The sequence below is a fragment of the Prosopis cineraria genome, unplaced genomic scaffold (genome assembly GCF_029017545.1).
Source record: "Prosopis cineraria cultivar Desert tree isolate PC_DT_omini unplaced genomic scaffold, ASM2901754v1 PC2, whole genome shotgun sequence".
In the NCBI taxonomy this organism is placed as follows: Eukaryota; Viridiplantae; Streptophyta; class Magnoliopsida; order Fabales; family Fabaceae; genus Prosopis; species Prosopis cineraria.
In genome coordinates this window covers 3400367-3411374 of record NW_026555333.1, presented here as the reverse complement: position 1 = coordinate 3411374, position 11008 = coordinate 3400367, and the positions used below count along the sequence as shown (strand labels likewise).

At 38.0% G+C, this 11008-nt stretch overlaps 1 protein-coding gene across 5 annotated transcripts; it reads left to right on the top strand.

The window, feature by feature from the left end:
* The first annotated feature begins 750 nt into the window (after positions 1 to 750).
* On the top strand, positions 751 to 11003 carry LOC129301878 (histone-lysine N-methyltransferase ASHR1). 5 transcript variants are annotated; one of them, XR_008591107.1, is made up of 14 exons: positions 759 to 1004; positions 1166 to 1311; positions 1618 to 1752; positions 2164 to 2448; positions 3071 to 3159; positions 3239 to 3320; positions 3747 to 3851; positions 3962 to 4052; positions 4184 to 4306; positions 4485 to 4591; positions 5187 to 5256; positions 5932 to 5995; positions 6101 to 9984; positions 10180 to 11003. XR_008591107.1 is itself a non-coding variant. In XM_054940500.1 (14 exons), exons 1-14 carry the CDS (start codon positions 881 to 883, stop codon positions 6261 to 6263), a joined length of 1473 nt encoding a protein of 490 aa, XP_054796475.1. In that variant the 5' UTR covers positions 764 to 880; the 3' UTR covers positions 6264 to 11003. The 5 variants fall into 5 exon arrangements, 4 of the variants coding, with proteins under 4 accessions (XP_054796476.1, XP_054796474.1, XP_054796473.1 ...); XM_054940500.1 differs by having other exon boundaries at positions 764 to 1004; positions 2164 to 2218; positions 2330 to 2448; positions 6101 to 11003; XM_054940499.1 differs by having other exon boundaries at positions 757 to 1004; positions 4193 to 4306; positions 6101 to 11003.
* The last annotated feature ends 5 nt before the right edge of the window (positions 11004 to 11008 follow it).

Genomic DNA, 11008 nt, shown 5'->3' with positions numbered 1-11008 from the left:
GGATCTGAGTTCCACCATCTTTGACGGAACTGACTTATTTATAAAAGTTGACTCTAGCATACCAAACATTCAATTTTTAGAGTTTCACTTTTACTTCCACTTTTCTTAGTTCCACTCTACTAAACAGGCCATTCGATGAACCATTTTATTGGCAATAGTTTTATTTAAGGGGAAAATAATCACGTAGATGTAGACAGACACCACTTTACTTATAAAAGGGAGGGTGAGCGGGACAGAAACCTAACGGCAACATTTTGCTGGAATTAGTGACGGAAAGCAAGGCGGGGCTCGAAAAGTGGCGAGAATGCACAAAGTCAAAGAGCATTGTCTCCTAGAGAGAGAGAGAGAGAGCAAAACTTCATGGATTGGCTTCTTCATCTAACAATCCTATCTATGTAGAAAAGTAAAGGAATGTAGCCTACACATCTAATGCTCCATCTCATGACGAGGAAACTTGTCCCTTCCAGTGCTGCTTTTGTGGAAATGACTTACAGCTCTCCTGTGTCCCACGTTGCGTTAGTTTCATTGGGTGCTTCCACAGGGACATGTCTCCCGGTTTAGGTTTCCACCTCGCTTCACACGCTACATACTATTCATCAGGCCATTGGTACTAGTAGCTTGGCCCAAAATCCACGCCGTGGGACCTGTATCGCTTCGGTGGACCTTATTTTCTTTGTTTTTTTCTCATTTAAAAGGGGCCTAAGCCCGTTATAGTCGGATTCACCAATCTACAATAACCGGAGCCCTTTCCCAAGATTTCTTTTTTTTCAAGTGAAAAAAAAAAAATCCCATTCCTGATACCGAAGAGAAGTAGCGATTACATTCGATGACTCGGACTCGCCGTTGTCCCAAGGCACCTTCGAGAGCTCAACAAGCCTGAATGCGGGAGACAGAGACAGCAGCAATGGAGGATTTGCGGGGTGCTCTAAAAAATCGTAATTTAACGGTCTCCACCGTGGCAGATAAGGGTCGTTGTCTCTCAGCCATGAGAGATTTTTATCCAGGTTTCTCTTTCCCCGTCTTCCTCAAATTACTTTTACTTGCTTCTAATAAGTTAAAAGATCAACAGCGAACCATGAACTAACTACTCTCTGGAAAACGATGTTATGGGTGGTGTGATTGTTAACTGTGAAGTTTTGGTAAAAATGAAGCTTTGGTGTTGCAGGAGACGTAATTATAAGCCAGGAGCCTTATGTTTGTGTGCCAAATAATTCTTCAGCCGAAAGCAGGTGTGATGGATGTTTCACGACAAGTAAACTTAAAAAGTGCTCTGGTTGTCAAGCTGTATGGTATTGTGGAAGCACTTGCCAGGTACGATCTAGTTTGTAGCCGATTCCATTTTTCGCGTTGCAATTCATTCAGCTCAAATGTTTGAATTTCACTTCAAGTTACGCTGTATAATATTAATTCCTGATGACCGATGACATGATTGAGGCCTCTTTGGCGGACTTAATTTCGTGGCAATAATATTTTGGGTGGAGGTGTCCGCATATTTTTCAGCCTTTTGGCGTCATTTTTTTTTTACCGAGTTTGATATTCATATGGCATAAATTATAAAAACAAACCTCGGGGTTTAATATATCTGCTTGTTGAGAATATTTTATTTGTGTTCATAAGAGGGCAGAGTGGAAGTTGCATCGTCTTGAATGTGAAGTCCTCTCAAGGCTGGAAAAGGACAAGAGAAAATCTGTCACACCATCTATTCGTCTGATGGTAAAACTTTATCTTCGAAGGAAGTTGCAAAGTGAGAAGGTAAAAATGAATCCCTAAGCTCTCTACCATGCATTCAGTACAAGATATGAGGAGAGTTAAAGAATTAGAGTCGTATGTGGGACTTTAATTAATTTACAATATAAAAGGAACTTCCATTTTTGGTTTCATGTATATGCACATCTTTTATTGTAATATTATGATTTACCACATTGCAAATCTTACCATATCCAGATGTGTACTGTGGTAAACAACGACTCAGTGCAGATTGCGATTATTCTTTGTTAACAAGTCAGTAGATTGTGCTTGCTTTCCTTGTTAAAATTTCCATTTTCTATCCTAATATTAGTTGCATTTATGCCTGACATCATCAAGTTGCTCCTGAGGATTTGTAATTCTCCTGATTGACATTGAGCAGGCCTTAGATGATATTATAAGCTGTTTTCATTCCAGGTTATCCCAAGCACTGCTTCAGACAACTATAACTTGGTGGAGGCATTAGTGGCACGTATCCTTTTGGCATTTTTTGCCTTTAGATCTAGTGTACTTAACACGGTTCTTGGTATATTTTCTCACATGTCAATGATGATTGTACTTTTTAACACTAACTTCGACGTAGATATGTCTGACATCAATGAGGAACGGCTGGTTCTGTACGCACAGATGGCTAATCTTGTAAACTTGATATTACAGTGGCCTGAAATCAACATCAAAGAGATTGCAGAAAATTTTTCCAAGGTACTATGCTTTATCAATTATATTATCTCATATAATTATTAGAAATTGCTTGCATTTGAAATCATGCATGTATTGAAAACTTATGGGATGAGGTTGTGTCCATGAGTTTATTGGTGTAAAGTGCTTCTAGATTTCTGCAGAGTTGCAGTGTGAATTTGTTGCTTCAGCTTTAAGAATTAGTTAACCCCTTCCACATGCTATTCCTAATTTGTTTAATGTAATCTTGATGAGTATTTAAGTAGATGAGGAACCTTCCCCTAGAAGCTAGCTATTGAGGTTGGAGAACCAACCTGCATGAGTATCCCATAAACTCTCTCATGCTATTCAATGCAAGACTTAAACATCCCATGCTACTGTATTCTCCATCAAATCCCAAAAGGTATAATAATTACTATTGTACTTTTTGAAACTTGAGGGTGCCTTAAAGCATTTAAATGATTAATTTTATTCTGGAACTGATGGGTGGAAGGTTGTCCAACCATAAGTAGTTACCAGCTCAGGTCCATTTTCAAGGCAATTGCAATTTTTTGTGACTTTCACTTTCATTGTGGTTGAAGTCATGCTTTTCTGAATATGACTTTTTGCTGAGCCTTTCTAAGGTTTGAGCCTCCTAATCCTGCAGTTTGCATGCAATGCACATACCATTTGTGACAGTGAACTCAGACCCTTGGGGACAGGATTGTATCCTGTAATTTCCATAGTCAACCACAGGTAGCACTTATTGTATTTAAATATATGCTATCATCTTGTTCGTTGTTACCCTTCTAATTTTTGCTGTATCATCATATAGTTGCTTGCCCAATTCTGTGTTGGTTTTTGAGGGAAGGTCAGCTGTAGTACGGGCTGTACAACACATACCAAAAGATTCGGAGGTAAGTATTTGTTTTTTGTGTTGTAAGAATAAGAAACTTTTGACATCCATTTCACTGGGCTACAAAGCTAGAAATGGCAATTGAAAGTTTCTTATGTGAACTAGTTAAAGTTTGCGGTGAGAAGCTATTATAAGCTTTTGATATCACGTTAGCCATGTGGCTTGTTTGGGCATTTGGGCTTTTCTTTGGCTAATAGAAGCATTTAATGGCACGATAAACTTTTTTATTATGGACTTAACAGGCAAAAGAACTCCATTGAGGGTGCATTATTGAAAAGATTTTGAAAACATTTCATGTCCAATAGGTCATTAGAGAAATCCCTAGAACTCTTCATTATCAATTAAAAATACTTTTAGAGGACAATATATTATATTTTTTCCTTTTCCACTTCATGTTCACTACTTAACTTTAGTTGTCTGTTGCAAGGTATTGATAAGTTATATAGAGACTGCTAGAAGCACCATGACTCGGCAGAAGGTTCTCAAAGAGCAGTACCTATTCACTTGTACCTGTCCCCGCTGTGTTAGAATGGTACTTGCTTGGTTTCTTATGCTAATATATCTTGTTGGCTGCATCGCATGATATATTTCAGTAAAATGGTCATTGTGCCATTGGCTAACTGGGCTAAGTTAGTTTTTAAGGGCCAATTTGATGATATTCGAGAAAGTGCAATTTTGGAAGGATACAGATGCAAGAATGAAAAATGCTGTGGTTTCTTGCTTCGTACTAATGGTATGTGGTTTTATGGTGCATCCTCCCTTTATAAACAGGGTGAGGTTGAGTTCAGCGATTGAAAATCTGCCAGGTGTTGATGTGTGACTATTATCAATAGGTCTGATTTCTTTATTTGTCTAAATGTGTAGATGGACAAGGATTCCAATGCCAAGAATGTGGACTAGTCAGGGATATGGAAGAGATCAAGTTGATTGAAACCAAAGTAAAATCACTATCTGAAGACAAAGCTCCTAAACTTCATACAACTGGCAGTATCCTTTGAAATTTCTGCTAATAACTTATAACTGCAATAGCTATTTACTGAACTGTTCTCCATTGCAATACGATCTTATCCCTTTTTGTGTGTGTTAGCTTGTTAAACTTTATCCGTAAGCCACAAAATTGATCTGAAGTTCATGGTCACTCTGTCAAATCCTTGATTAATAGTAGATTATCAGGAAGCTGTTGCTGTATACAAAATAATTGAGAAATTCCAATCAGCACTGTGCCATCCCTTTTCAATCAGCTTGTTGCAAACTCGAGAAAAGCTTTTGAAGGCAGGCTCCTCTTTTTAGCTTTCTTTATGTTGTAGTATTTCTCCTTATTAGTATATTTAACTTGATGATAGTAAACTCTTTCTTACCAGTGTTTTGCTTAGTCTGATGTCTTTGCACGTTTATTCACTGCATTATAGATATTTTTTGGATTTTCAAGTACAATGCGTTTTTGAGGTAAACTATTAGTAAATATCTTGCCAAATATAGGTAATTTTTGAAAGAATGCCTAGTAATCATCTTGCGAAATTTGGGGATAATTTGCTATGCGTTGTGTACAGTTTGTTGAAGTGACGTTCCTGCTTTAGATGCTTGCAGAAGAAACATTATAAATTTTACTGGCAAGGAGTTTCTGACCTTTATGTGTCACCAGCTTGTATCGCTATCCTTATTTCTTCTTTTTCCCCTCTTGGTAGACCAAAAGATTTATCAAGTCAAAACTAGACTTTTCTTTTGCTCTCATATTTGTTTCAAACTGGCGGACTTCTTCCTTTTTGTGCCACATGAATGATGTAGAAAATGATATTTTTCTGCAATTATTTTAGAGTTCATATTCTGAAGGTATACATAGAAAGAGATAACATCATGCCCTTTTCAGTTATTGATGGAGCTGGAACATTGGAGAGAAGCTCTGCAATACTGCAAATTGACCTTACCGGTCTATCAAAGTATGTCATTCTGCAACATGAATTCTCAGAAAATGGCATAAATTTTAAGCTTCCTCACCATCCATTATATTGGTAGATTCAATTTTTGATTGATTTGATGATTTGACTGTTGTAAGATGAATGTTCAATTTGCTATTATCCGTGTAGCTTTAAGTTATAACAATGGGTTTGTCACAATGTACTCATTGGCTGAGTATTCCGTATTCCTCTAGCTGGATAAAACTTGTTGAGGGATTATGGAGGGAAAGCAAAATGTAACTACAAGGAACTGGCTTTTGGAATAATATTTTTCATGGGGACAATTTGACTTTGTATAAAATAATTGAAAATTGAAGACATTGTGGACTCTTGGGGATTTATGATGGACTGCAAAATGCCTAAAACTGAATTGTAGATCGTTCAAAGCTTCCTGGAATTATACATCGGGTATACTTGCGTTGAAGGGTCCAAGAATACTAATTGGCAGTTTGATAGAAGGAAAAATGAACTGTTGAAAGCGTAAGACAACGATATTGGAAGTTCCAAAGGCATTGAAAACTTGTAAAAATCCTAATAACAAATTCAATTTGTCGATTCACTGTAGTTCTAAAACCCGCTGCTCTTATTCAGTTGGAGCTGTAAAATCCACACATGCTGCTGATGTCTATCCTGACTGGACTTTCTAATCTATCGCAGGAGTTTATCCAGCAGTTCATCCATTGCTTGGCTTGCAATATTATACTTGTGGAAAGCTTGAATGGTAATAATCTTCCGACTAAAGTTTCGGTATATTTTCATCTTGTTTGTTTTGTAATTCTAGGGGTTGTTGGTCTCCAATGGGCTTGAAATGATAGTGCTGATACAGGTATCTGGGGGACGCGGATGGTGCTGTTAAATCGCTGACCAAGGCAGTGGATGTACTAAGAATCACTCATGGGACAAATGCTCCTTTCATGAAGGAACTCTTGATGAAGTTGGAAGAAGCCCGTGCAGAAGCCTCTTACCAACAGTCCTCCAGATACAATTAGCAGCATATACTTCCCGGAACCGTATCTTATGTGCCCATGGCTATTTTTTCATGATTATTATAATGTTTAAGAATAATTACATATTATTAAGTTTTAACTATTTAAAATGTTAGTGCATAAATTTCAAAAAAAAAAAAAACCACTATAGTTATTTTTTGAAAATTAGGGATCAATTTTTTAAATGGTTAAAATTATAAAAATTCAAGAATGAAGTTATATTTGATCAAAATTTTAGGATTCAGTTATAATTTAGCTAAAATTATATGAACTAAATGGCTATTTTTTTTAATAGTTTAAGAGTTAATGCTAACTTCCTTTTTCCTTTGTTGTATCATTTATTTGTTAAATTTTTTATGTTCATATATTCTTATTTTGAAGTTTGTATTTAAATTTTTTTCTCCATCTATATGCAACATGCAAATTAATTTCGCGGAAAGCCCATCCCCCTTTTTCCATTTTATAATTCCCCTAATTTGTTACTCAAGGTAGGCCATATAATTTGAGGTTCCCCGCGCACCCTCCCCGCCACCCCCCCCCCCAAAAAAATAAAAAAAAAACCAAATAAGCAATGCTTGTCAATTGTCATGTCATTCAAAAATTATTTTTTTATGTATTCAGCACATGACAATTGATTAATCTTCAATAAAATGAAACCCTTGAAAATCGAAGAAAAACTGAATCAATTGACATTGTATTCATAATACCAATTTCGGGCCTTCTATTTTTATTCCATTTTTGTCAAGTCAAAAGAAGTTGATTTGATTGATTCGATGTATTTCTAAACATGCCTGACCTAAATTATTAGTTGCCAATTTTTTCCTATGAGGAGAATTTAGACCCTAATTCTATCCACACTGAATTTTACTTGTTAGAAGTTTAGGCTTCACTAATTAGATTTGGGTTGAAGCAATGGGTTATGCTGGTGAGATTTAGGTCCTGTGGGATATCCACCAAGTGCAGGTGGAGCGTATCTTTTCTAATACCCAATTCTTCACTGCAAAAGTCAAGGACATGTTCCCCGCTGAATAATTTCTCGTCTCTTTTGTCTATGGGGAACCTCATCCATATGGGTGTGAATTATTCTGGAACTCTCTTCGACTTATTGCTCAAAATATGGGTAACGCTTGGCCTGTGTTGGGGGATTTTAACGCATATCTCTCTTTGGATAAATTTGGGGGTGCTGACCCTAATGTTACTTCTGTGAGAAACTTCTAGGATTGTATTGATGATATAGATATTAAAGAATTGACTATGGTAGGGGATTGGTATACTTGGGAAAGGAATAGAATTAAGGGACATCTGGATTGGGTTTTTTGAAACTCTTTATAGGAGAACCGTTTTGAGCATATGAAGGCGTTCCATCATTTGAGGTATAAATCTGATCAGAGAGCGATTGTCGTTGCCAGTTCTCATGTCTCCCTTATCCACAAGAAAGATCTAGTTTTTAGATATAATGTAGCTTGGTTAGTGGAGGATGGGTTTGTAGATATTGTGGCTGAAGCTTGGGATGGGAATTCTTTGTCAGAGGGGATCAAGAAATTCTCTAACCTGGCTTCCTCTCAGAATGTCATCCAGGTCAAGAGTATAGTAGGTCAAGAGGGGATTGATAGAGCTAGAAGGTCAGAGGATAAAATAGGCTTGTGGCGTTTGGAGTGATCTCTTTGGGACGATCATTGGAAACTTTCAGCCTAAGAGGAACTCATATGGTACCAAAAAGCTTGGTGTAAATGGCTTAGTTGGGGGGACACAAAAATACGAGTTTTTTCCATGCTATAGTACAGGCCAAGAAGGCGAGGAATGCTGTTAATGCCCTCCATAATGGAGATGGAGATTGGATATTTGACCAAGTTGAGTTCAAGGAGCTGGCTTATAAGTTTTTTGAGAACCTCTACTCTAGTGAAAGACCACCTTTCTCTATACATTTTCTCACAGCGCTTTTCCATCCCCTAGTGGCGAGATCCTTAATTATATCCAGCGTGAGGTTTCGAATATTGAGACCAAGAACACTGTCTCTTCAATGGGTGGTTTTAAGGTGCCAAGTTTGGATGGTCTTTAGGCACATTTCTTCCATACTCGATGGGAGTTGGTATGAAACAAACTTTGTCATTTTGTCAAGGAGGTTTTTCAAAATCCTGGCCTTATTTAAGATCAAAACCAAACAAATATAGTCCTAGTCCCAAAGGTGGAGCATCCCGATTCTGTCAAGGATTTTTGTCTAATCTCCCTTTGCAATGTCTCTTTTAAAACAGCGACTGAGATTTTGGCGAATAGGCTTAGGGGCTTTCTAGATCATCTTATAAAGCTTACCCAGTGTAATTTTATTGCAAGAAGGCAAGGGTGTGATAATATTATTACCACAGGAGGCCATTTACATTATGATAACTAAGAAGAGAAGAAAAGGCTTCTTTGTCATTAAGGTGGACATGGAGAAAGTGTATGACATATTAGAATGGGATTTTATTGAGGATACCCTATCTTCAATTGGCTTAGGTAATTCATTCTCTGCTATCATTATGGCTTGCATGTGCTTTATGGACGGATTATTGAACTCCTCGTTGCTCGAAAATGCTGGAAACCCTTCATGCTTGTGAAGAATGGTCCTCCTCTTTTGCATTTATTCTTTGATAATGATTTGATACTTTTTGGCGAGGCATCAATGGAGCAAGTGCTGTTAGTTAAGGAAATGATGGATTTCTTCTGCAAGGCATTGGGACATAGAATTAATGTAGCCAAGACCAAGCTTTTTGTGTCCTTTAATATTAACTTTAATAGGGCTATGGAGCTCAATCAGGTGTCAGGAGTTTCTCTAATGGGCGATCTTGGGAAGTGCTTGAGAGTCCCCCTGTTCCACAAATGTGTGTGTAAAGCCACTTTCCATCTCCTAATTCATTCTGTTTAGAAGTGGCTGGCTAGCTGGAAATAGCTACTGAAGTATGGCAAGCAGAACCATCCTCATTAAATCTATCATCTTGGCTATCCATAGCTATACCATGCAATCAACAATGCTTCATTTGGGAGTTTGTGAAGAGATTGAAAAATGCAGTAGAGGTTTCTTTTGGAATGGGAACTCTGACTCAAGAAGATGCATCTAATATCATGGAATCAAATACAGCAAGAGAAGGAGCAAGGGGGCTTGGGGATTAAAGATCTAAAGGTGCAAAATAAGGCTTTCTTCCTTAAAATCTATTGGGGGTCTTAATTATGCAACTTGAGGCATTATGGGTCGATGTCTCAAGGCAAAATATGGCTGTGGAGAAGGTGTATTGCCATCAGTGGAGAAGAGAAATGCCTCTCATATATGGTCTAATATTGTGAAAATATGGGACGTCTTCCTTATAGGCGTCCGAAGGAAGGTTAGTAATGGTGCCTTGACTTATTCCTGGTGGGATAGATGGTCTGGTCTGGAGGAACCTCTCATTTCATATGTTGATAGGAATGAACTTCTTGTTAATCCTCAAGCTTTGGTCAAAGATTTCATAACGGAGTTTGGTGATTGGGATTTCCGTGCTTGGGAACATTTTATTCCTTTATGGATTATTCAGAAGCTTCGCCTTAATTCGCTCCCTAGTAGTCCAAATAATGATGTGTTTAGCTGGAGAAATAGTAGGGTTGGGAATTTTTCAGTCAAAGCTGCCTACAGATTTCTGAAGAACCTGGCTAGAGATGATCTTACTCCTTCTTGGAAGAGAATATGGAAATGGCCGGTGTCGGAAAAGATCAAGTATTTTCTATGGCTGGTTCTCCTTAATAGTTTGCCTATTAATTAGGGTTGAGTGAGAGTCCTTTATGTCGTCTTGTGCGTGAGAGTGAGGAATCCTTCACACACATTCTGAGAGATTGCAAAATTACTAGAGACACATGGGCTTTATTTATTAATACTAACCTTCTTCATATTTTCATGAGTTTACCCTTGCAGGTGTGGCTGGAATGGAATTATAAACACAATGCAGGAGGTGAGAGGGTTCAAAATTGTTGTTAGAAAAAACTTTTGGTGTGATCTGCTGGGCCCTAAGGAAAGAACGGTGCAGAGGTGCCTTGGAGGGTGTTCGTGCGTCGACCAACTGTATCTTCCAAGCTTGCATTCATCAGCTCATGGAAGATGCAGCATATAAAGAATCGAAGCGAATAGTTGCTACAAACTCGTTTTCGGGAAGATTGTGTCCATTATCCACCTCGGAATTGCTGGGTACGAGTGGACGTGGATGGTTCAGTAGATGAAAACAACAACGCTGCCGGTGGCGGAGTTGTTCGTGACTCAAATAGTAATTGGATTTTTGGGTTTAAAAAATGTTTTGGACTTTCAAAACTCTACTGCTGTAGAACAACTTAGTATCCGAACAGCACTCCAAATCTGTTTGGATCAGAGGATGAACAGAATGGAAGTGCATTCAGACTCAATTGAGGCGATCAGCTTGAATATGAGAGAGAATGGCAGGTTACATCCCCTGTGGAAAGCGATTTCTCAGATTCAGAAGTTGATGTCCTTGTCTTGGGAAGTTGTCTTTCACCATTCTTACAGAGAAGACATGAAGTGAGCAAATCATCTAGCAAAGAGTGCCCATCATTGCGGAACGCGCTTGGTATTATTGTCTCAAACCCCTTCGGATTGTTTTAATTTTCTTGATGAGGATAACATGCGTTGTAATCCTTTTAGCGTAGGCATTTCCTAGTGTTTGCTGTATATTGCTTTATTGCTGAACTTCTTCAAGTTTGTACTCGCCCTTTTAATCAAAAAAAGAAGGAAA

What these genes read in the sequence shown, in the direction of transcription:
- LOC129301878 (XM_054940498.1), top strand. Translation starts at nt 881, where the DNA reads ATGCGGGAGACAGAGACAGCAGCAATGGAGGATTTGCGGGGTGCTCTA. An exon ending in TTTCTTGCTTCGTACTAATG is followed by an intron (nt 4,053 to 4,183) that starts GTATGTGGTTTT and finishes CTAAATGTGTAG; the next exon opens with ATGGACAAGGATTCCAATGC. An exon ending in TAAACTTCATACAACTGGCA is followed by an intron (nt 4,307 to 4,484) that starts GTATCCTTTGAA and finishes GATTAATAGTAG; the next exon opens with ATTATCAGGAAGCTGTTGCT.